The following is a 26,317-nucleotide window of genomic DNA, read 5'->3' as shown; positions in this document are numbered from 1 at the left end:
ACCATAAACTCAAGTTGCCAGCTGCCATTCCTTTGGCTGCTTTGCCTTTGGACAATGATCCTGGTTGTAAAGCATGCATCCTTGGTGCAGGTGGAGTAGGGCAAGAGCTTAGGAGTCAGACTGGGTGTTGTCCAAGCCTGGCTCTACCACTTCCGGTCACTTCTGCGGCTTTGGGTAAGTTGCTAAGTTGTTTCAGTATCTTCATCAGCATCTTCAGAATAATAACCCATTTTAGGGTTATACGTTATACTGGGGACTCCTTGAGATAGTGAAGAACATTGACCCAGTGCTGGTATCTAGTGAGACTCCAGCAAGCTATTCTACTTAGTATTGTAGCTGACTGTCTCTGGCAAATCCAATCACACAGAAGTGAGGTTGAATAGCTTACCATAAGAGTGGAGAACAGAGAACGGAGTGGTTCAAAGGAAACAGAACCGCAAACCAATAATCCTAGGTTATGGGTTGCCTAGCTGCTGAACCATCAATGCGTGCGTCTTACGGCATATTTATCTGTGTACTATCAAACACATGCTCGCACGGTTTTGAATTCTGACAAGATCTCATTGCAACTGAAAACGTTCCAACTCGGCAGGTTCCATTTTGGTACCAGTGAAGATATCAGCGGTGGTTGGAATGCGTCAGTGTGAAACTGGAATGGCCTATGGCAGTCTGCACAGGACAGTTTGTGTTAGGAAGTGTGAGTTGTCACATACACAATTGTCGAGTTGTATCTGTTGCTACCAGCCTCCAATTTGTTAATGGCAGGGAGCTGTACCTTTATGCAAAACATTAGCAGAGTTAAAGATCTCATCGTTTTCTAGGAGTGATGGGGGAAGAAGAATTCATATTGTGGTCTGTCTGTCTCTCTGTCTCTGTGTCTGTCTGTTCCTGTCTCTGTGCCTCTCTCTGTGTCTGTCTGTCTCTGTGCCTCTCTGGGTCTGTCTGTCTCTTCCTCTCCCTCCCATTTCTTTCTTTGCTTTTTTAAGAGCTGGGATGCGGCTACACGCTGCAGCTCACCCTACTGGCTAAAATGGGAAACTGCACCAAGAACCATTTTCTTAAAAAGCGGGGGGGGGGGGGGGGCCTTCTGAGGAAGAAGCAGCGGGCTTTCACGGGCCTGTACCTCTCCAGTTTCCTGCTGCCTGGTGGGGTTCGTTTGAGACTATTATTAACCTGTGCTGCCCCTTGGGTTTCTGGACTCACAGGTGTTTTGTAGTGATTGTTCTGCGAGTATCAAATTGCGTCTATTTCCTCTTATTTACCCTGCTCTGCTCTAACGATGCTTTTCTTAGCCTGGTCGTGTAATCAGAAGGCAGTGTCTTCAGGATAGAGAACTAAGTTCAGATCTTAAACTCAGATTACTTGTACGCTGAAGATCTAGTTGGAGAAACTTTTACAAAGGATGATAAATGGGAACTTTCTTCACCTGGCCTCTCATTCATTCTGCAGAGTTAATGGCATTTGGTAATATTACACTTGCTGCCAGGGCCTTGGCGGTGTGTGTGTGTGGGGGGGGGGGAAGCATATTTATACATTGAGTTATGGATAGATGGAAGAAGAGGAGAAAGATGGGCAAGAGCTCAAACTGTATGGAATGGAGAAGAATTTGAGACCTTCACTGTACGTGGATTAATCCTAAGAACTAACCACCCACGTCCAAATGGATATTTAGAAGGCAGTGAAGCCTCTCAGATGCTCTGTGGGAAACACCATACATTTTCTAATGCATGCGTTTGTGCAAAATGCCGTGTGATTTATAATGCAAGTATTGACAGACACGGCCTCCCCACCCCCACAGCTTTGGTGTGTAATTTATAACGTGAGTATTGGCAGCTCCCCCCGCCCCTGCATCCCCCCACCCCCACAGCTTTGGTGTTGTAGATGTGATTGGTAATATACTCACATGTGAATAACGTTTCACATATCTGATCACATCTGTGTCCAGCATATTTCTTTAGGTCCAGTGGCTTAGTTGAACGGTTATAATAAGGAGTGATAAGTGGCCATTTTGATGATCCTACCACAGTCCGGCTTGGGGAACTGTATTCGTGTTAAATAGGTAGGTGAAGAGCTGGCCATATTAATGCTACCAAGCATGAAAGCTAACTGGATTTGGATCAAGAAACTTTATTTATAGCATTTTAGTGAGGATCTATTAGTTTAAAGAAGGAGCCACATGCCTCGCGGGTTCCTAAATGCTAAGTGGAGTAGGAAGTCCTATGTTGTTTTCTAATGTCAATAGCAGTAACAGAAATAAAAAAACAAAATTACAGTTTCATGCTGGTTTCTATTTCTGTATGTTATTCGAAGAAATGCAGCAAAGTCATAGAAAGCCCAGGAAGTTTCTAAGCATGCAGCACACACAGTTGCTTGGAGGTGACATGGGACTTTATAACAACACACCTACAATTAATTAGAAGAGGAATGGAGGGGGGTGACTTACACTGACATGAGAGGAGCTAACGAGTCTTTCACGTATTGAACAGAAAATGTGCATTTGTTTTGTATGTCATTTGCTTTTCTATTTCATTGTACTGGAAAAAAAAATGTCCAACCTGCTTTCTGTCCCTTCTCATCTCGTTGGTAAAATTGCCGCCGTTCCTGTTTTTGTCCCTAAGCAGTAGACTGGTTTGCCGTCTGTCAAGAGCTACGAGAGGAACATCGCGGCTCATTTTTCTCCTACTCTATTTGGAGTTGAATTAGTCAATGCAAGTTTTTAGCAGTTTAATTCACTTCCCCATAAAGCTTAAGGAGCGGCAACAGTTGGTTGAAACCAAGCCAGCAAAAGCCAACTTCTAGTGGCCGAGCCACTGTTTCAGGATGATGGGGGAAACTCAGTAGCTGGCAATGAAAATCCAGGGATTAAAAACAAACAGCACAGAAAGCTGGCAAATAATTACCTTACACCTGACGCTAAGCTGCTTTATCTTTCGACTCCGACCCCAGAAATTCCCAACTTATCACTCTACGAAGCGTGGATGAAATTGAGTTTGACTCTCAGAAAAGAACAATAGAGAAATCATCCCTGTGACGGGCCCCTCAGCACAGGTACCTGACATTGAATATACTAAGGAGTATATAGAGCGCCCTATTCTTATGACACTTAGGATCGAGGGACAAATTACCGGGTAATAGCAGGTGAACCTCTGATAGAGTTCCCCTAGATCTTGTTTAGAAATACAAAGAAAAAGGCTGAAGGCAGGGGATGTGATTAATGGAGATACAGTGTGTTAGAATGTGTATCTGTAGAGAAATATATTGATTCCGAGGGAGTCGCAGCGGGAAGTGGGTCTCTAGTGGCAGAGGGGCTTGCTTGGGAGAGAGCTGCTCTAAGCAGATGGAGTTCCAAGCCCTGATTGTTCGGTGGCTGAGTGGACATGGCTGTCACTGCAGCTTGTGATCTTTTGTGTCTGTTCCCACCGGACTCCAGTGTGGCCACTTGGAACCGGGACGGGGAGAGCTGCGGGTGAATCCAGAGAACACGAGTGGCTATGCTTTAAGGAAAAACTAGGCCTTTTAACTTAAGCTGATCCAAAATGACCATGGTAATGGTCAGTTCTTCTATAAAACTTTTCACCCATGCATCTCAACTAGCTGTGATCATTTTAATTATACAAGACCGTCTATTAACGCAGCGTGATAGACCAGGTGCTGTGTGAGTCCAAGGGAGGTGGGCCACTGGGTATGACAGTAAAAACACTTACGACATCTTCACCATCGGGAACTAACTGCCCTGAAGTGTAAGGCCAGGTTTTCAGCGTTTTCCTCTACCACGGCCGTCTGTAGTGCCGACCTGGGCTCCGTCGGAAGTGTTGAGTTGTAGTCCTTACTGCATATAGAGACAGGAGCACGGGCTGGCACCGAACACAGTGGAGTTGAAGTTCACCTTATATCGCTATTCAGATGCCGCTGGAATCACACGAAAGTGACTTTACTTCTGAGGTACCTAAGTCAAGCGCCAGTGCCAGGCAGGTGTTTGGTGTAAGGCTTTTAGGCAAGGAATTGCTATGAATGCCATATGCACGCCGGACTGGATCTTGAATAGAAATTCTATGCAGTACAGCTAAAGCCTGGATGTGCCGGGATTATCTTGTTGGTCTGGTAGATTTCATTCATAGAGGAAGCGGCTTTGAGGGAAACTGGATGAAAGCTCTACACAAGCAGGGCGAGAGCTTCTACGCCATGTAGAACTTATTTAAGGATGGGCAGCGGTGACCCGGCACTTAAGTGGCAGAGGCAGCAGGATCTTTGTGAGTTCAAGGCTAGCGTGGTCTACACACGTAAGTTCCAGAACAGTCAGGGCGATATAGAGAGACCCTGTCTTTAGAAATACAAACACAAAAATTCTCTCTGATTATATATATATATATATATATATATTACACATATAATATACACATGTAATGTATAACATGCACATACATATATAATATATAATAATATATATAGTAGATGTTAGACTTGACAGGAGCGGGTTCTTCCTCTCAGTGAAGCAAGCGGAAAACTAATGTAGAATGATGGCTGAACAATGAAGTTCAATATAAGTGTTAAATTTTGCTTAGAACATACACTGTTTTAAAAACAACAACAACAACAAAAGGTTTCTGATTTGCCTCCAAAATGAAAATTCCTTTTGTCTTTGCAGCTCCCTTTCAGGTTACTAGCAGGCAGTTCATTTACATCCTCGTTGATAATGTAATTTCAGTGGCTCTGCCGCGGTGTAAAATTTGAGTGTTTTAATGCTCTGTCTGGTGTTGGAGGCTTTTATTGGATAGCGATCGCACAGGGATGCTTTTATGCTCAGAGCATGTTTCTTCTGGCTTTAGCCGGTCACTGTTGCATCAGGTAAAAGAATCTTTTTCTACAATAAACTCCACAGTTTATCTTAAAATCCTATGCCTGCAAGTGTTCCGGGCAGTCTCGGGCATCTACCTACCACCGAGCATTTGAAGAGAAATCTGGTTTGTGGCAAGAGAAGACCACAGCATTCCCTCTTTCCCTTTTTTTATATCATTTTATATCCTCCCTATCCTTGTAGTTTAATTTTAGGAAATAAACCTTTAAAGTGAGGCAATACAGATTCTATGCAGGTTGTTTGGTTTCACTGCTCCCTGGTTGAAAACCTGGGCCAAAAAAACGCTACAGTGTTTACTGAGATTAGCATTGGTGATTTCCTTTGGAAATTAGTATCGGAGATAATATTAAATTCAGTTGAAAAATCCCGTTTTCATGTTTGTGAAATGAACCAAGCAGCTGTCGGCGTTCTTTTTATCAGCGATCTGTACCTCTGTTTGGGGGATTTTTAAGGAAAGCAATTTACAATGCTTTCATTTTCTTCCGGTTTCCGAGTGAGCTAGCATCTTCCGCCTGAACCTTTTAAAGTATCATGATAGCATTGGCCACTTCTACAAAATACAATTCAATGTAGGCCGAAAACACCCAAAAGGGATTAGCAATGTTTTAATTGCATAATTCAGTATTGTATATACATTACCTTCTATCAAAGTCATTCTGCAGAACAAATATTACCTTCCTCCGGCTTTTAGAATTCCTGGGAGGTTGCTTGCAGGCTGTAAACTAGAATTACAAGAGAGAACTTTATTAAGGTTGCAAAACAAGTAGTGATTTAAATAGGAATAGAATCCAGCAGAGTCTGGGTTCTCTCTGTTTACTGCTCTTAGTTTTCGGGAGAGGGAGAGTATTGACCTTGCTCCATTATATTGTGTGTAGAAGATTAGCCCTTTGTGCCATTCCTTCTGTTTCATTTAGAAACGGAAAGAGAAAGAGGCCTTCGGGGTAAAGGTTGTAATTCATGGAGATGTAGACTATATGAAAACAAATTTATACAGCTGTGTTTTCATTTTAAATGTGACAGAGAAATTGCTCTTTCGTGGCGAAAGGTCTTCCACTCCAAGCTACCAGTTGCTTAGTGCTAGAAAGAGGTCGGTGGGAGGGGAAAATTTCACACACAGGTAAGTTGGTTCTCCAAGTTCTTTCCTGTGCTGACAGTAGCAGACAGGCACATCAGGTGAGAGATGCATCCCCTTTTGCAAGTGCCAGGAGACACCTGTAAATATGCCCACCAAGATGTCCGACACAGGATGACCTGATTTTCTCTTTGGACCCTCAGGAGGAGACCTTGGCCAGGACAGCTCGGATGACAACCTGAGTGGGACCCACGGTCCACCCCTCACCTCAGATGCATCCTTTTGGTCAGATTATCAGGATGAGGGTGAGTCACCTTTCACTGTTGTCATTTTCTATGCAGTGATGGATTTTCTGGGTTGCTGATCGCTGATTTGCCAGGAATAACTCCTGGCTTCCTTGTGGTGCTGATCCTCTTGGATAATCCAACGCTCCCAAAGCTGATGTATTTAGGGAAACGCTAACTCCATGTTGGAGCAGGAAGACATCATTACTGATCTCTTTATAAAAACAGTAGCTAGGAGGGCATTTGAAGACTGCAGGGCCTAGGTTTTCCATCCTTTCCGATCTATTGGCTTCACTGAGGTGCCTAAGAGTTGGAATTTGCATTTACAGATAATTGGGTTATTAATTTATCGTGATATACTCGAGACCCTTGAGCCTATTAAACTCACCTCTGCTCACACACCTCTGCCCAAAACTGGTTCAAGGGAAGGGGATGTGAACTCAGTGCAAATCTCCCTCCATCCCCCAGCGTCAATTTTATTTGAACTTTTGTAAATAGGAGGAGTTAAGGAATTTTATTGTTAAAACATTTTAAAATGTATATAATGGTAGGTAACATGTAATGCAAAAATATCCATGATTTTTAAAATCTATTCATGTAGAGATTGCGGCCTGGTGCCTGCCAGCTTCCGGTGCAGGCTTAGATTTCCCAAGGGTGGGAGGTTGCTGTGTTCTCCTGGCATCCGGCCACAGGAGCAGAAGGTTTGATCATCTCGATGTGCACGGTGTCCTTATCAAACCCTCTCATGCCTTTCCAGTGGGAGGAAAGGGTGAAGATGTTCCTGAACCGAATAGTAAATTGGGTACTTATTATTCTTAGGGGCTGGGAATAAAGTTGGTAAATTATTCCTTGTTTCTCTGTGAATCCATAGTCTTCCGTTTCTGTTTTTCTCTAAATTTCAAGAATGCACGGTCCCCATTTTCCTCTCTCGTTACCTATTTATCACTTGCTCTTTCATGGAGGCTTTTTGATGAGTCTTATTTTTCTCTTTCGTTGAATTGATGACTTCCGCCTCAGAGCAATGGATTGAATTGCATAAGAATATTTTTATCTTGCCCGAGCTTCGTGTGCTAGCAGAGTGAGTGATACCCGTGTGCTCAAAGTCGGTAAGATCCACACTGGGGCAGGTACTGCACTAAAAACACTGTTTGGACTGAACGCTTAATAATTACCTTGATGGCTGATTAATAATTGCAGAAAATTAACAGTGCAAGACGTGAAGAAACTAACATTTCATTTGGTTTTGATTAATCTAATGCTTGACAGAATCAGAACAATGGTGCCTCGTTAACTCATAGGTCACTTATTTGGTATTTCCAGCTTTCCAGAATACAGCTGGGAACACAATAAGTGAGCCAGAAAGGCCTGGAAGTAGAGCTAGACGTCAATGAATTCTGAGTTAACACTTAGAATAGTTTCCTATTCTTGGGAGTGTACCTGAGGCCCTCACTGGTGGAAACCCGTATCCTTATGAATTTGTATTACAGTGTTTTGGTTTCGCAGGCCACCATAAAGCTTCAAATTAGAAGGGGTACTGTGAGCTGAGTGTGAGCTGAGTGTGAGCTGAGTGTGTTAGCACACACCTGTTAGGGGGGTGAGGCAGGAGGATCTTGAGTTCTGAGACAACCTGGGCTACAACAAGATTCTGTTTCAGAAAAACAAAAAGTGAGAAGGAGATTGGAGAAAGAAGAGAAGGATATGAAGAGAACAGGAGAAGGGGAGGACGGGAGGAGGAAGGGGAGGACGGGAAGGGGAAGCTAGGAGGAGGAAGGGGAAGAAAGAGAAGACAGGGAAGGAAGGGGAGGATAGGAGGAGGAAGGGGATGGGAAGAGGAAGGGGAGGACGGGAGGAGGAAGGGGAGGACGGGAGGAGGAAGGGGAAGAAAGAGAAGATGGGAGGAATGGGAGGATAGGAGGAGGAAGGGAAGGATGGCAGGAGGAAGGGGAGGATAGGAGGAGGAAGGGGGCGGGAGGAGGAAGGGGAGGACGGGAGGAGGAAGGGGAGGACGGGAAGAGGAAGGGGAAGATGGGAGGAGGAAGGGGAAGAAAGAGAAGATGGGAGGAACGGGAGGATAGGAGGAGGAAGGGAAGGATGGCAGGAGGAAGGGGAGGATAGGAGGAGGAAGGGGGCGGGAGGAGGAAGGGGAGGAAGGGGAGGACGGGTGGTGGACAGGAGGAGGGAGAGTATTGAAAAGGCATCAGCTAGAATGTGACACTGAGGTGAGAATCAGAAGCTAACTTGAACGATGAAGAATAGAACCTAGAGGGTGGGGGTGTAACTCAGTGGTAGAGTACTTGCCTAACATACATGCAAGGTCCTGGTTTTGATCCCTAAGACAGCAATACAAGCATGCATGCAAAAGAGAACTCCTAAAAATAAGTAGACTAATGGACAAAAACATATAAGATATTTAAGTAAAAATTGTAAAGAAATTTATAAAAAAAAAAACCCACAGCAATCTGGGACTTATTTGTATCCTAGAGAGAGATCACTCATATTCTCTCCCTGGATAAATCAAAATGCTTCAAGCTGACATTTATTGAGCCCTTCCTACGTTCTTTGAATTTATGTTCTAAGCACCTCGGATATGTTGTTTGACCCTCACGGAATCCCTTAGCAGTAGACGTTAGCATTACCCTCACTTTATAGACCTACCTGATCACGCCACTGTTGCGTATTAGGGCCATGATTTGAACCTGTGTGTGTTGGCTCTAGAGGCGCTATTACTAGCCCGCTCTACTGTTGTTGCTCCTGCCCTAAGTCATGCTCACAGCTGGATCTACCCCTCACACACTTCGGCTCAGATTATATAAGCAGTACACTCAACACTTAAAATATTTTCCTTCGGAATTGGGGGGGGGCATGGCTCCCTTGGGCATGCAGACCTGAGTTTAGCCATGCAACACCTCCATCAGGATGCGGTCCCCATCTGCAATCCCAGTGGCTGGGGGTGGAGCCAGGAAGATCCCTGGGGCTTTCTGACACCTGGTCTTGCTAGATCAGTGACCTCCAAGTTCACTGAGAGACCCTGGCTCAAAATACAAGGTGGAGAAGTGGCTGAGAAAAGCACTTGATGTCAACCTCTGACCTCCACATTCATGTGCATGCAGGTGATAAATGCAAGTGGTCACCTGTGTGCACATGTGTATGCATACAAAACACACACATGCATGCACCCTACGTAAGCACAAATATTTTTGTTAAAAAATAAGTTGAATTTTCAAAGTGTGTTGGTGGATCTTGGAGTATAGTTCATGGTGGAGCTCTTGCTTAGGTAGCATGGACGGGACCATGGTTGTATCCCTGACAGAAAAACTCATGTTAATTATCTACACTTATTTGTGGATAATTCCAATGTGGAAAACTCTGTTCCATAAACACCTTCCAAAAGAGAGGCTGGAGAAAGGGCTCAGCACTTAAGAGTGCTTGCTGCTCATCCCACAGACCCAAGTTTGGTTCTCAGCATCCGTGTTGAGTGATGGACAACCACCTGTAATTGTAATTCCAGTTTTCTGATGTTCGCCCCTGCCTCCCTAGGCATCCACATACATGTGGTATTACACACATACACACGTACAGGCCTGCAAATAAAATTAAATATTAAAACACGGTTTCCCAAGAGAGGAGTTAGTTACATTAGCAATATGAAATTCTTACTGCCGAGATGTTTTGTCTTCCACGTCTGTGCATGAAAGGTAAAGAACCCACAAGTGACTGGGTGAATGGCAGAGACGGGGGCAGGCAGACGAGTGTGTGTTAGGGACTTGCCTAGCGCACGGCACCACGTTTGAGTTTCTGCACAGCACTGAGCCGAGAACAGCACAGGAGCCCTTGATGTGTGGCAGGCAAGATGCTGACCTCTCTCGAGAGTTAAAGATGTGTAAATGTTCTGTGGGATTAGAGAGAGGGCTATAGGGGTTAGAACTTGAGGTAGACATTTATACTCCATTTAATTAGGCTGAACGTTACGGAGGCCAATACAGCTTTGTGCTGTGTATTTAACAACACTTGTTTGTAGTTCATGGCGCCGTGTGAAGGGTAAGCAGTGAAGAGGTGGGCAGCTCCCTTCCTCATGTGCTCACCATCTCCCTGGGAGACACACACAGACAAGCAGGTGCCAAGTCTGTGACTCCATCAGCAGACAAGATAGCCCCAGTGCTGCTCGGGGAAGAAAACAGGGTTAACGTGCTCTGCCCTGACAGCCATTTTAAGCTTTTGGATTTTATCTGTCTTAGAAACCATCGAAACGTTTTCGCGTTGTTTTCTTCTGCCCCTCCCAAGTCAGAACAGTGTCCTTCACTTAGAATTATCAAAGAACACACAGTCTGCCCGTCTGCCCACTGCTTTGCTGATAAGAAGCAATAACCACGGTGCATGTCGTGTTTGGAGCATGCTTTTGTGGAAACTGCAAAGAGACCCAGAAGTGCAAGAAATTCTGGCCAGGTGTCCAGGGGAGGGAGGGAGGGAAGGAGGGAGAGAGACTGAGAGATGGGGTGGGGAGAGGGAGGGAGAATACCAAGGTTATAGACTAAACCATGCATAGAGCATATTTTGCGGCCTGATTACAGTTCTGCTTTCCTGTGTGAAGTCCGCAGTCCCTGGCAGGCTATATCCTGTGGAGAAACACTAGCAGAACATAGCTATGCCACTGGGAATGAAGTCTTGCTAACACAGGCTGCCATCTAGATTTCTGAACTGAAAGCATCGTTTCTTCCATTGGGAAAGGGAGAAAGCATTGACTATGGCAACTGAACGCAGAGGGAAGTAGGAAACACCGGATACAGTGACTGAACAAAAAGCCATCACCCGAGAGCCCCAGCATCTCATTCATTTTAGTGTCTAGAATCTAGAATGAGTCTATAAACCTCCCTCATTAGGATAAGGAAGAACTCCTGTCTACACATTTCTTTCAAAGACAGATTAGGGAAAGTGCTTATGCATTCAACAGAGTGCAGTGACTCCTTCTGGAAGGAAGAAAAAAAATTGAATTGTTTTAAAAGAAATAAAAAAATCTGCAACAGTGTTGTTTGTTATATATGATTGTATTCTAATCAAATGAAAACGTTAGACACATATTTGTAGAGAAGCGAGAATGTATTTGAAGCTAGTTTTACCCGGGACTATTGGAAGGTCAGAGAATGTTCTTGCTGGGTGAGAAACGACTTGGGAATGTAAAGACCTGGAAAACTCTAGGAGAACAATGACTAACCACAAAAACTCAACGAGAAATTTCCTACATACTTGATTTATAAGAAACTGCTAATTTGGCCAGGTAGCAATAGTGGGCATTTTCAACTCCATGCTTTTTTTTTTAAAAGCACATTTAAAAGTATAAAGAATGAATTCTCTAGAATTGGATCTTAGTGGCGTTGCTTTCAGCCTTTCTTAGTTTTAAATTTCTCTGCTTTCATCTAAGTTCTCAATGTGAGTGGCTTTGGGATTTATGATTGTGAACAACAGTCTTAGGAATTCAGGGCACTTGCCGAGCATGCAAGAAGCTCTGGATTCTAGAAACAAAAACAAAACAAAACAAAACAAAACAAAAAAGTTTATACACAGCAATAGACCTGCTTTTTGTTAGTTATTGTGGGCTTTAATTTTATTGTTATTGTTATTGTTATTATTATTTCACAGTGCTGGAGAATTCAACCTCAGGCCTTCAGATTCTAGGCAAGTATTTCACCACTGAGTTAACTTTCTAGTACTTTCTAATTTTCAATCAAAGTAAAAAAAAAAAAAGAGAGAGACATTAGAACCGAATGTATTTCAAACCCTCTTAGTATCGCAGAATGAAAACAAAAACTTAGGTCTGGGCATGGTGGCACCCATCTGCCATCCCAGTGCCGGGAGACGGAGGCAGGAGGTTCAGACGTTAACCACATAAGGGGTTTGAGGCCAGCCTGGACTATGTGAGACCCTGTTTTAAAACAAAAGATTATGACCTATGTCCACCCACCTTGTGGATGTGTGGCTGCAGAGAAGGAAGTGAGGCTTGAAAGCATTGACTGGATAGAGGGTGGGGTGAAGTTCAAGTTTGTGCTGCTGTTTGCTGTGTCCGCGTGAGAGTCATGGGGTCTGGGTGTGAGAGTCCTGGGGCTGGGAGGTGTGATAAGGTGCCATCTCCTGGGCCAGCTTGTTTAGTTTTCAGACCAGCTTAGAGAGGGACATAGTGTCACCTCCGTCTTGAAGAAGACAGTGATTTGGCCATGGATGGCAGATCAAGTCCATGCGGGGGAGTCAGGGTCCCGCTGGATGCTGTAGCTACCTATTCTTTGGCCTTTCCAACTCACCCTCCTTATTGCTTTCTCCCATTAATATAGTGTTAACTTGTAAATAAAATTATCCAGAGCTGAAATTGACCCTGTAACTGCTGCTCCCTGAGTATCCCACAGAATTCAAACCTATATGTTATTTAGAAGCATCTGTGGTGCTTTTTAAATTTTTATTTTAATATATGGGGCGGGGCTGGAATGTGCATGTGAATGCAGGTACCTGTGGAGGCCAGAAGGGGGCACTGGATTCCTCGGAGCCCCAGTCACTGGCAGTTGTGAGCCACACCAGTCACCAGCAGTGCTAGCTGAACTGAAGGCAAGTCTGTACTCACTCTTGACCACTAAACCATCTCTCAAGCCCCTTTCGTTCTGATTTTTATTTTAACTTGTTTTGTTGTGAGCTCTAGGATTTTTTTTTAAATGCTACTATCTCATGATTGAATTCTAGTTTTATTATATTATAGTCTAAGATCACAGGCTACATTGTTTTGATTCTTTACAAGTCAGTGAGACTTCCCTTGTATCCTGGCAGTTCTTATTTTGTTTCAATGCTGTATAATCTCTTTAAGTATTGGCTGGATGTGCGCCTCCTGTTTTCATAGGTATAAATGGTGATCTTTGGTTCTCTTGCGGCCTAAATTTTCTTTTATCTGCTGGGACGGTAGTGTTAAGATCTCCAATTACAGCTGTAGACTACTCCTTCTTCTGTTTTGTCCTACAGTTTCAAAATTATAGTTCTAGAAAGAACTCTAGTCATCAGAGACGATTTCCTTTTGATGGGCTGAAGCCCTGCCTTTTGAACCTCTACTTTCTCTTCTCTGTGTAGTAACTTCCACTTACTGAGCCAATTTTGCCATCTAAAGCTACGAGAGCAACACCTCTCCCGATAGATTGTGTACTTGGTGAGTATAAAAAAAGTGTCTTCCCACATACCAGTTTCACATCTCCATAGTTGCGAAATAGGAAAGAGCAGTTTCAGTGATCCGGGCTCACTGAGTAAATGAACAGCGTTCTATAAGGTTTGCGGAGGGGTCCAAATGAATGACGTAGGGGTTAGAGCCAAATGGCCTCATTGATCAGGAACATTCATAGGTGAAATCTGTCCATGTTTAGGAGGAAGATGTGCGCAGAGATACTTTACCTGAAATGTTGGAGACCTAGCATAGATTCAGTCACTGGGTCTCCAGGATCAATAATACTCGGTACCCCAGTATGAACAGAACCTGAGTAGATGGAAGGAAGAAGGGGCTGGAGAGAGAAAACTGTTTCCTTTCCCTTGATGGAATGAGGTGCCTCTCCCTCTCCTTCTCCCTCCCCGCCTCTCTCCCTCCCCCTCTATCCCTCTCCCTCCCTCCCCCTCCCTCCCTCCCTCTCTCCCTCTCTCCCTCTCTCTCTCTCTCTCTCTCTCTCTGTGTGTGTGTGTGTGTAAATTACACAAACTGTGAGAACATATTTAAAGTTTTTAGATCTTTTTTATTCTATACCATGAAGATAGTGAAAATGACCCCAAATAAGCTCCCCTTCTATGTCTGTAAATAAACCCACATGCATGCATCCACACGTTCAAATAAACAGCTATCACATTTTCATCTTCTTCTCCAGATAATTGCACCCATCTTTGTTGTCAGCTAGATGATGCTTTTCTCTTGAATAAAGGCACATGGCTCCTGTCAACACAAAGAGAAGCAACGTGTGTGTGCGTTTGAGGCTCTGCCTGGGGAGGAACATAAAAGTCATTCATATGACTGTGATCGGGGGACCCAAGAACACACTCCCTAGTGAGCCCCCAGTCTGAGGAGCACGGTGGATTTCTGAATAAGTTTTTGTGGGCTTCAGGTGAGTCCTTCTGATCTCAGATCGCGGAGAGGAGTAGGGACTCCGTGTCGAGTTATCCGTGATAAGGGTTAGCAAACTGTCACTCATGATCGTAGTGGCCTTCCTCATGAAGACAAATGTCTTATTAGATCTAAGGCATCATGTCGTTTATGTAGTCTGGTATAAATCACAGATGAAGATGACGAACGGGGTTTCAAATTTGACAGTAATTTATATAACTTGAACAAATGATTACCACGGATTATACATGTTTCGTGACGAATTAAAAAACAATAACAATTATCTGTCTATGAACAACCCATTTTTCATTCTTTAGCCCAGCATATCCAACTGCGGGTGTGTGTTTAAACTCTAACCCTCCTCAGTGCCCTGTAAACACTCTCAGGCACGCTGGCTCTGGGTCGTCCTCCACTGGGCTGCTTTTGCCAGAAAACAAAACAAAACAGTAACTTGCAAACGTGATCTAACTTTCTACATGAAATCACAGTGCTTCACACCCGGAAGATGCTTATCAGTCTCCTAATCGAGTGTGGCTTTACCAAAGAGGAAACCCAATTTTAAAGAAGGGCCCCCTCCCATAGCTACCGAGTGGCACCGCAGTCACATCTGTGGGGCTGTCATTCCCCCTCACCTGTGAGAACTCCCTCATCTGTATGGTCCCAGCATGTTCTTCAGGGTGATGCTCAAATAGTCCTGCCGGCCTGATGCTGGCTCTTGAACGATTTCTCTTAAGATGTAGTGAAGTTCTTCAGACACACACATCTTTCATCTGTATGTTCATAAACCTTGTCCCAGGATGGTATATTTTATAAACATTCTTAAAAGCCTCCATAAATGCTAACACAACTGTGGAGAAAATACAATGAATCCCCGAATTGATTTGACATTGGGCTAATTAGTTGTCTTTTGGGTCCTTTTGTCCATTTTATAGATTTTAATATACCACCAATGCAGGGTTTGTTATTGAATATTTCTATATTGAACATCCTTATTGAGATACGGGCTTAGCACATGGGATCCGTAGAAGGGAGAAACCTGAGACTTCCTTGCCACCGAGTGTGTGATGTAGAGGCAAATGTCGATGATGGGGGGCAGAGACCACAGCAAGGACTGGTTGGTTGGTCCTGCAATGTTTTGGAAGAAAGGGAAAGGAATATTTGACTTCTGGCCAGAGTGGTTTTGGAAGTCCTTTCCAGAAAGGTCAAACATTTATTGAGCTTCCTCTCAAATTAGTGGGAGAACGCTGAGAGCTTTTAAGAGCAAGTGGCTGAATTTCAAGAGAGACTTGGCAGATGAGATTGTTTCCATAACGCCTGGAGTATTTTTTTTTTTTTGTTTTTGTCGGTTTTCTCTCCAAAGCCTAAACTCATCAACAAGTAATGAGTTTGATAACGATCGCTTCCTCGCACAGTAACTAACTGTTGAGGCTGCCCCTGGTCATCTCGGTCGGGGCAGACGCGTATGGCTTCCATTGCGTCTGCCCATGGTGGTGCAGACACCGGTGATGGGGGAAGGATTGCATCTCTGCATGCCCTTGATAGGGAAATCGCATAGTACCATGCTGAATTGCCTTGTTCTAGGCTTGCATGAACGCGGCATAGTTCAGCATAGCCTCTGGTTTGGAGAAACCATTTCATCACGCCAGCGTTTGTTACTGGGCCCATGGCAATCGTGTTTAAAATTCTAAAGCCCACAATAGTATCATCTTAACAACTAGATTGTCATTGCTTAAGTTCCAAAAATGTTGACCATTTTCACTTCAAAGTTTAATATTCACATCAATTTAGAAAAATTACTCCCGAAGGTCAAATATATGCAATCACACGCACACACACGCACGCACACACACACACACACACACACACACACATACAACTCTTCACTCTTTGACCATCTTTGCTTTCCTGCTAGCCATACATTCTTTTGACCTAATGTTCAAGTAAATACAACATTTCTTTGGGCTGGGCCTATAGTTCAGATGTAGAACTTTTGTCGAGAGTGGGCAAGGCCCTGAGTTTGATCTCTAGCACAGAGACAGAGAGAGAGAGACACACACACAGAGATTGACTAACTAGTATTGAAGCTCTGGTTTGACCAGAATATCATGGTGGCCAGAGCGACAACGTTTGCTGGGTGCACAAACTCTGTCCCCTTCTGCTCTAACCTGCCTCTCAGACTTTGATAACAGCCTTTTCCTTTTTAATGTTGTGCCCTAAGGGCTTTGAGCCCAGACCCATCAGCAAGAAGCAAAGATTATGCAGATTCGAATCTCTGGCTTGTAAAAGACTGGGATTTTTAGGGGAAATCGTTTGTTCACGGGATATTTCCACTGAGGGAAGCCTTTCTACCATTGGCTGAAATATTGTTTTATAAATGGTTAGCCTGTAGTTGACATGGCATAGCATCTTTTCATAGAATGCCCTGAAATTTAGGCCCAATCTTACAATATGTCATTTCACAATAAAGCCTTGGATTTTATTTTACTAGCACAGGGTTAGCTGCTGTCGTGAGCTCTGTCTGCAGATGGCCGTCGTCACCCCTGGAAGACATTTGTGAACATTGAAGCAGTGTGCCGAGCGTCAGAGCCCATCTAATGAAGTCACATCATTCTTCCTAATATCTCATTTAATTAATTATCAAATGTAGCCATTATGGTTTGGAGCCTTCCTTTGCCGGACGTCTTTCCCACCCAACTATTATTGGCAATTTATCCTTCATGTCTAACCTAAACTTTTCCTTCCTTGGTTTCAGGCCATTGCTCTTATCTATACCATCTTCTGAGACTGAGTAATTCCCCTAATTCATTTCTAGTGTTACCTTTAGAAGGTCTTAAAGGCGGTGAACATTTATCCCCAGAGTTTTCTCTTTTCCAAACTGCATAAATTTCAGTTCTAGTTGTCCTTACCCTCCTCCGCCCTGCCATACCCTCCAGTCACCGGGTATTTATCACCTGCCGTGATATTTTCCATTCCAAGGGGATCCCCTCTCCAAGAGAGAGCTGCCTTTTGGAAAGGGGAGGGCTGAAGAATACAGTCTTGCATGAAGCACTAGAAGAAGCCCGAGTGTTGGTTTGATGTTGGCGCTGGTGATCATCTGGAGAGCACACTCGTGTAGCGTGTGCTGTGGCATATGCTGCGATATATGTATATTTTAATGCCTTAATGTATTATGGCCTGTTGTAATTGAATGTCTATAAAGTAGCAGTTAAAGGGTTTTATAGACCTTGGACGCGATCGGAATTCTCTAGCGCCCTCTTGTGGTAAAATACAACAACACTCCAAGCATTCCTGGATTTGTCTTGCCACGTTTTAGGGCAGGGGGAAGACTATACTATGATTGATAAATTTTCAACACTAAATATGAGAACTGGATTAAATAATTTAAAAATTTACATACACACACGTGCATATCATACTGAAAATATCTATTTTTTAAGAGATTTCTTTTTCTTATAAACGCTTTAAAACTCAAAAGAGTACTTACTAAAAAAAAAAAAGAAAAACAAAAAAAAAAAAGAGTACTTACTTTCTTAGCGGCTTCCTTTCAGCGTGTACCCGAGTTAGGGGAAGTCATACAAAAACAACCATCATCTGGAGAGTTTTATGTTCCTCAGTTATACACGAGGGAAGCCTTGGACATGATTTTTAAATCTAGTTTCCAGCTATTTTTCCTTGTCCATTTTAAAGAGAGAGGTTGGCATTCCTAACATACATTTAATCACATCTGCATTTCCTATCATGCATAAAGTGTATCATTTTAAGGTTATAATCGTCATATGATTTCCTCAGTAGACACATTTTGGATGTTTATAAAGTCCTAGTATATGGCAGGCAGCTCGAGGGGGGACGTGTATTTCTATGGGCAGCCCCAAATTATATTTGTTTCAGAAGATACCAGAGAAAGTAGGCTGTACCTTAGACTAGCAAATCTCTAGACAAAATCCAATGACCAGTCGCTGGATGAAAAGTAGGTACTGATCTGCGGCTTGTTTGGTTTTGTGGAACTCTTTACGCCCTTTCTGGGGACGCTCAGGAACTTGAGAAGTGGTAGGGACAAACTCCCTCTCTGCTTGAGTCACTTTCTGTTGGGAAGACGGTCCCCGTGGGGGCAGTTCTGGGAATTCTAGAAACAACTTGGAGGACACACTTTGTAACACCAAGTACTGGCCGACTTTCCAGGACAGAGTCTGGGCTATGATGCCACAAGGAAGTGGCAGGGAAGAATAACTTAGGCAGGGCAGAAGGAGCTGTCACAGGTGAAATGAGTGGGAACATTTGCTCCACCAAGAGATGATAATTATGTTTCAAAGACATAGAAATCAGCCCTGTCTTATTAAGCCCTCCTTCAAGACATACGAATAAAAAAAAATCTAACCTTGATTACTTGGGTTTTTGTTTTGTTTTTGGGACTGACATTTCTATGAGCACCAGAGAATAAAACTGAACAAACCCGTAAAGAGTTGCCGGTAGCAAAGCATTTGTGGTTATTCATAGTAATAATCTCATTTTTACACTTCGAAAAGAACAGTAATTTGATACTACATTTTTTTGAGGTTTATCGATAATCAGGTCAGCTGACCGGCTTTACCACTGACTGTGATCGGTGTCTAGTGTCTTGGGTTCCTCCAGGGTCTGGTTTCTTTTTTCTGTGAAGGTAGCATTTTCTGTGAGGCAGTTAAAATGTTTTATAAGAACTTGAACATTCCTTCCCGAGCAGGAGGCAGACAGCAGCCCTTGTTTACACCTGTGGCATTTGCTGACCATTGTGGTTGGTTTGGTCTTCACAAATGATCCCTGTTCTTGCGTATACTTTCCCCAGCTTCTGCTTTTAAGTTGCATCTAAATATTTCCACATAAATGCCCTGAAATGTAATATATCCTTTCTTCTGGAAAAGATTCGTTGTAGAACACTTATTATTTTAAGCAAAATGTATTAATCCCTTAAGGTTTTGTATTCTTTCTTTTAGCATTACAATTAGGGAGAATAGAATATCGGTTTCTCGGAGAATCATAATGAATAAGTATAAGGCAGAAATTCTTCACAAAGGTCGGTCTCTCACAGCTACAAGGAGGTGTCGGGGTGAGGTGTGGTGGCCAAAAGTGACAGAATAGATTGTCCTGGGGACCACGTGTGAGCTCTCTCCGAGCATCTTATTCTAAGTAACTGCTGTGTGCGCTAACGTAGCATTAGTACGGAAAGTTAGGCAGCCTCTCTCCCCCTCTGCAGTCTCTTTCCGTGTGCAAACGTCTCCATCTATAAACCCACAGAGCTTTCTGAGTGGTCCCAAGGAACGCTAGGAAAATGCAAGAAGCTTCTTACGCAGAATCATCTGTGCCTTGCCTCTTCAAAAGTAACGAATTTATTTAAATTTGATGATCTTCTGTTTTAAGTGCTTTTCCCTTTAATTTGAATCCATTAAAATTCTCCTACTTATTTAGAAATGAGACACATTAAAGGTCACGGAACGGAGTCAGTCTCTCTCTTTTTTTATGACATTTGTATTTGTTTCTTGAATAAAAATTCAAATGTTAGTGTGATTTCTGAACTGTAGACATATTGATTCGTTTGGATAGATTTTGTTACGCAATAAGAGACATGCGTCTAGCTCCTTCTGAAACACTTTCGGTTGTAAAGAGCCAGCCTTGTCTAATTGTCTCATTCGTCTCATTTTGGTAGAGGAAGGGATGTGCAAGACCAGTGACGTTGCCTGTCGGATACAAGAGGATCTGTGACAGATAGCAGCAAAGTCGATGTGAGCTTCCGTTCAGTTAGGACTTGGCTGCTCCACTAAACAGATCTGGAAACTCTAAATGTGAAGACAGAGGGCTTACGAGCTCTTAGAGGGTAACATTTTATGTCTCGGGCTAACTGTCCTTTCCCATTTTTTTTTTTAAACTGCTTCTTGTACTCTCATTTTCCTTCTTAAATTCTTAAATTTTCCTTCTGGCTTTTGTTTTTTAAGTAATTAAATCATAGAAACAGCTGGAACTGTCGCAGTGGTGATCGGGTCATTTCCGGCAGTTGGGTAGTGTAATTGTGGTCCAGTCTGTAGTTCGGTCGTGACTGCTGTGCTGGGAGACCCTGCATGTTGACGTGAGAACAACCGCAACAAAAGTCACTGTGGCTGCAGAGACCCGGGCTAGCACCATACAAGCGACAAGCCAAAGTTCCACAACTTCAAGTTTACTTTTCCCATGTAGAACCGGCAAGAAATTGACTCCTCTCTGACTCCGAATGTTCCTCAGCCTCATGCCTAAGCTATCCCTCATAATAATTCTAACGTATTATGGCTTTCAGTCTAAGTGATCTAAGAGCATGCCAGGTATGATTTTCAATACATGACAAAAGTAGAAAATTAAGAAAAGATTCTGTGAAAATTTTGCACACTCTGCTAAATGAATTATTGAAATTCCAATAAAGAATTTTTTAAAAACCTAAAAAGCAGCCTGGGTTTTATTTTTCCCTTAATCCTTTCAACTCTCATAAACGTCTGCATGAAAGCTGTATCTGTAGAGTTAGAAAGGGATATATCCTGAAATATTTACCCGATCAGGGAGATTTTTTTAAAATGCGGTGCCTTGATGTGAGGTATTGACCGAAGCAGGCTGGCAGTTTTACTGGCCCAGCAGATGCAGTCAGTCCGCAGTAAATCCATGCGGTAAAAAATCCTTGAGAAATTTTTGATTAAGAAACTTTTACTATCCTTTTAAAATGAAATATACTGGCCATTTTTTCAATGACAAAAGCAGATATTTTATGTTATTGTCTGTATCTGGGCTGCTGAAATGTGTTTTAATAAGTTTGTTAGGTGAAAGTTCCTGGGTTTCTGAGATGCTAACGTAAATGCTCAGCTCAAAGTTGAGCAAGTTCAGGGAGCTTTAAGGAGGAACGATGGAAGTCAAACTGGCCGGCAGAAATAACAATAAAAAATCTTACCTCTGAAATAAACACACACACATAACATGCATCGCAACAAGATGCATTCAAAGAAAAGCTTGCTGGTAGCCTTTTATAAACGTTATTGGTGACTTAAAGCTATTATAATATAAAAATGTTAAAATTAAAGAAAATTGTTTTAAGTGAGAAATTTAATGTGTGTCATGTACTTTAAAACTTTAGTTAAGCTAAAAACGAGATGTGGTGTTAAAAAACACAATACAGGCGGTGTTTCTACCTAAGGGTCATTTACAGCAGTGGCTGATTTAGGACATAATGTAAGTTAAGTGATGATCAAAATTGTATTGGGAAGAAGAGGTTAGAAATAATATTTGGTATAGAAGCTCTTACTCAGAGTACGATTTAGGGATTGGTATATAGCTTAATAGCAAAACATATACAAAGCATGTTCAAGGTCCTGGGTTCAAATCCCAGCACCCTGAAACAAGAAGTTGTCACTGACAAGGAGAGTCTGAAGATGGCCATGACTGCTTTTTCAAAAAGCCATGCGCTCCCTGAAACTAGTGCATCCTCCACGAACATTTTTTAGAAAGATTTATTTCTTTATTATGTTTGCAGTATTCTGCCTGTGTACCTGCAGGCCAGAAGAGGGCACCAAATCTCATTACAGATGGTTGTGAGCCACCATGTGGTTGCTGGGAATTGAACTCAGGACCTCTGGAAGAACAGTCAGTGCTCTTAACCGCCAAACCATCTCTCCAGCCCAGGAACATTTTATTAAGAAGCACTCTTAGTAAGCAGGGTATGAATGTCCATTCTTTTCAAACTTTGCATAAAAGCTATGTTTAATCCTTTTAGAATTTTCACATCTTATATAAATTTTTATATAACTTACATACAACTTTTATTTTATTTATAACTTATCTAGTGTTTTGACTTAAGGAGTTCAGGGAGCACAGCTTCAGAGCAGATTCACGTCTCAAACTGATTTCCGGTTGCCCTTGAGAAACAGTTAGGTGTCTATATACTTGACCAAATTAAATGACATTACTTAAAAATAATCCATGCTCTCCCAGTAACAAAACCTGCTTCTTAACTCCCTGCTCTCTGCGTTCTTCTCCACGCGTTCAGGAGAAGCAGCTGAAGCGGCCGCATCGTTCCTCACCCAGATAGCGCCTTCTCTGCAGTTAATAGCTCCTTGTTCATCAAGGAAACGAATGTACACAGCGGTGACGCCTTCTGCACCCAGTGCTCTTTGTTCTAGGGTTCCCCAGACTGATCGCATCAGCCTCAGTGCTGACAAATAGCCCCCCAAACTCTAACACTACGTTAAGTTGAGTTATGAGGGTTTAAGGTTACACTGTTCTGGCGGAGGGTTGATTGTCTCTGAGAGATAAAGGGATTGTGCTCAGTGATAACGGAATCCTTGCTTCGGGATCGCCTGGGTTATTGAACTCATCGTCTTTATTTGGCTGCTCAGTCGATCTTTGGCTTTTTGGTTGTTGTTTTTCTGGGGAATTGCTGGCTATATTGGTGACTCACCTCTCTACCCTCGTGCGCCAGAGTTATCTCAGTGTTCCCACAGTTGACGGAACAAGACAGCTCTAGTGAATAGCACCATCAGGCCAAGTGTGATGAGCAGGTGTGCCCACAGCTGGAAGCACAGGGGACAGGAGTGTAGAAAAGTGTCCAAGGCTGCAGGATGTCTCACCTCTCCTCCCTGAGCCCTCTAACATCCGCCCCATAGATTTAATTTCTAGTGGTGGGTTCTCTGTGTGAGCACACATGTGTGCTTGTTTTTTTGGTTTTCCTTTGTCAAGTTGTGACTTTTGAATTATGCTCTGGTGGCAGAAATTTCCAACTTGCTGTCCTGGCAAAATTTTAAGCTGCAGTCTTCGTTGGTGACAGCGACGGCGACAACTTTTTATGCCGATCTTCGCGGTTGCATTCGAGTATATGACTCCATAAATGCCTTCGTAGTAGTAAAGACTACTGGGGAATGGGAAATTAAAGCCCGCCTGATGAATTGTGAGCATTCCATTTTTCCTTCCATATCATATAAATTTAAGAGAACTATTATAAATAGAATTGATAACACCACCGAGGAAAAACTTTAGTTTGGTGCCTTCCAGAGACACTAGAGAAAGCCCTATCGAGGAAGAAATGTTTAAACAAATGCACCGAGACTCACTACAGGAGATTTATTAGCTCAGCCTTCAGCATCTGTCACGGCAACTACTTAGCGCACAGTTTCCTGCACGCGTGGCGTCTGGAAGGTGAATTAAGAGTGGCCGCTGCCTGCAGTACATCTATGGGATGGCTACCGCATCCCGGACACGGTCATTCTACATGATTTACCTCTAAGTACCACGCTGTACAGTGCCGGCATGTGTTCCCATATCACAGATGGAGAAACTGAGCATCCGAGAGCTTGACTTGTCTAAGGTCCTCAGCTAGGAACGTAGGAAAAGCAATGTTTGACACATCTCTAGTTCTGAAGCCTACCGTTGTTCCAGTACGCCACACTGCCTTGCAGGAAGGCGATTGCATGTCTTGGTTCTCCTCCAGAGACTGTGAGTCCTGGTAAAAGGAAAACTCGGACATTCTGGTGAGCCTTGAGAAGGCAGTAGCGTGTTAACAGAGCGGCCGCTGATTAAGCACATGCCCGTTGCAGATGCTGTATTGGACACTAAGGCTCCTGCCCACTCCCACCCACCCCCTGTCTTTTTCTACAGATTACCTTCGTACTTGCTATGTAGCCAAGGATGACCTTGAACTTCTGGCCCTCGTGCTTCCAACTCCAGGATGTTGGAACTGCTGGCCCACACCTGCACAACTGATTTATGCAGTGCTGGGAGTTGAACCCACAGTTTCCTGCAAGGACTGGGCTGGCTGAGCTACATCCCCAGCCCCACTAAGACAAGTTCTTGTTTTAAATCCAGTGTTCAAAAAGGCATCTCATTTCCAAGCTCGTTCCTCTGTTGCTATAGTACCTTGTCTCCCTAGGCATCAGAGAGGGAAAGGATGCTCTAGATCTGCCGGAGAGATGGAAGCATCCTTTACTGGTTGCAGTGTCTAGGAGAATATCCATCCCCAGGTGTAGCTGTCGACAAAAATAATTATATTAATTTTAAACTTTTATCTAAATCTATCCTTGAGTAACCCCGAGTAGACAGTGGTCTCACTCTGGAGAGCGTAGCTGTAGGGAGATGGCTGTCACTTGACGAGTCAAGCCAACCTTTGACTGTATTTCAGAGACTGTCTGTAAGAGGGACAACAAGAAGGCTTGGTGGGCAAGGGCATGAGGGAAGAAAGGCTCAGCCATTCACTGCTTCGATTGAGGAGGTCAGAAGGGCACACTAGACGAGCAGCAGGAAGACCCTCAGGTAAATTTATAGGGGAAACCAGGATGTAGAGCAGGACAGGGGATGTGACTTGGCAAAGGGTTCCAAAGGACAGCATTAGAATCCATAATTAATGGACGTGCACAGATTGAAAAGCAGATAAAAACCATCACTTCTTTAGCCACCTGCTGCAAATCATGACTGGGCATCTTGAGAGGTGGCTGCGGCGTAAGTTGTCTAAACGGCACTGCGATGTCTGCAGTGTGTAGACTCTTACAGGATTCTCTCATCCCCTCCAAGAGTTCCCTGAATGAGAGGCTCGGGTCTGTATGCTTCCCAGAACGGGCATGCCGTCTGGTCTCCTGAAATTACTCCGTAAGTCTGACACTTCATCTCCTGCTTCTAGTCAGTGCCGTGGCTAATCTTTCTCAAGAGATAGATTCTCCAACACATTAAAATATTTTTTCATTATAGAAGTATTTAAGCCTCTGCTAATGAGTATGCCGTCACCAATTTGTACACTTGATAGCACTTCACAGTGTAAAAGTCTTGTTTGAATGCATCACCCCATTTAACCCGCACCGCGACCTCCTGAGAGAAATGGCCTCCTTCTTACACAGTGAGGTCACTAAGCCTGAGATCCATCTGCACACACACCATATGTGCAGACGGGCTGGAACCATAACAAGGCTAGATGGTCATAGGGTCGGGCATCTCGACTATGTGCCCACTATGGTTCTTGGCCTTCAATCCCAACGTTACTGTGGACACCACAGTGAGTCGTACTACCTTCATGGGTGGGCACCCATTCTCCAGATTCAGGAGCTAAGGCCAATGAGTTACCAAGCCCCCCGAGTCCAACTACTGAGTTGAAAGGAACATAGAACAGGGGGGGACCTGCTTGGAGGAGACATTTCATGAAAGGCAGACAGAGCGGCGCTGCCAGCAAACACCCCAGATCCCCAACAGATAAGTTATAAGAAAAAGAAAGAGATGGAGGACAGCATGTAGATTTGACAAGATTTTTATAACACGATATGTCCATTATTGGCCAAACTTTAAAAAAAAAAGCAAGCAAGCAAGCAAAATTAAGGTAGAGATGTATGGGAATCCCAATCTAAATTGTGATGATGCTTTTGTGTCATTAGGGTTTTTGAAATATATGCCTTTCTATACTGAAAAACAGGTATTTTCTGTTGCATAATATTTAGTAATCACTTTGGGAAAACTCCAAAGCATCAAAAAAAAAAAAAAAAAAAACCAGTGGGCGCTCTTTGGTGCCCTAGTCCAGCGCCTCTTTTAAATGACCACGAAAATCTTTGCTATTCGGTTCGTTTTTTTTAAGAGTCTCATGTAGCCCAGGCTAGCCCTAATCTCTCTGAAGCAAAGAATGGCCTTGAAGTTTTGAGTCTCTTTCCCACCTCCCAAGAGCTGAGACTGAAGACACGTGCTACCACCCCATGTTTGTGTGGCGCCGGGGACTGAAGCCAGCAGGGCCTCATGCATGCTAGCTAGGCCAGCACTCTGCCAGCTGGGCAACACCCTGCCCCATTCAGTTTTCCTCTCATTTAAAATATTTCTTTGGAGGGGAAAAAAAAGACCTTGGATCTGAGGCCTTTATAATAAGTTTGGAGCAGTCTATTACCATTGCTAGTACTCAGAATTCAAGTGCTGTAATCCCCAGAGCTGAGAATGATCTAGAAAAGAAATGTTTCTGACGCCCTTCTGAGAGTGTTAATCTATAGTCAACATAGAAT

General features: G+C 43.4%; 1 protein-coding gene across 1 annotated transcript in view; it reads left to right on the top strand.

Moving 5' to 3' along the window:
• The window catches only part of Skap1 (src kinase associated phosphoprotein 1), a 289,170-nt gene that overhangs the window by 68,037 nt on the left and 194,816 nt on the right, over positions 1 to 26,317 (top strand). The window contains exon 4 of the mRNA XM_038327961.1: positions 6,131 to 6,232. Within this exon, the coding sequence (XP_038183889.1) occupies positions 6,131 to 6,232 (102 nt within the window). The remainder of the gene's footprint in view (positions 1 to 6,130; positions 6,233 to 26,317) is intronic.

This window comes from Arvicola amphibius, chromosome 4 (genome assembly GCF_903992535.2).
Source record: "Arvicola amphibius chromosome 4, mArvAmp1.2, whole genome shotgun sequence".
In the NCBI taxonomy this organism is placed as follows: domain Eukaryota; kingdom Metazoa; phylum Chordata; class Mammalia; order Rodentia; family Cricetidae; genus Arvicola; species Arvicola amphibius.
Note: the sequence above shows the minus strand (reverse complement) of the source record. Positions and strands in the feature narration are given on the sequence as shown.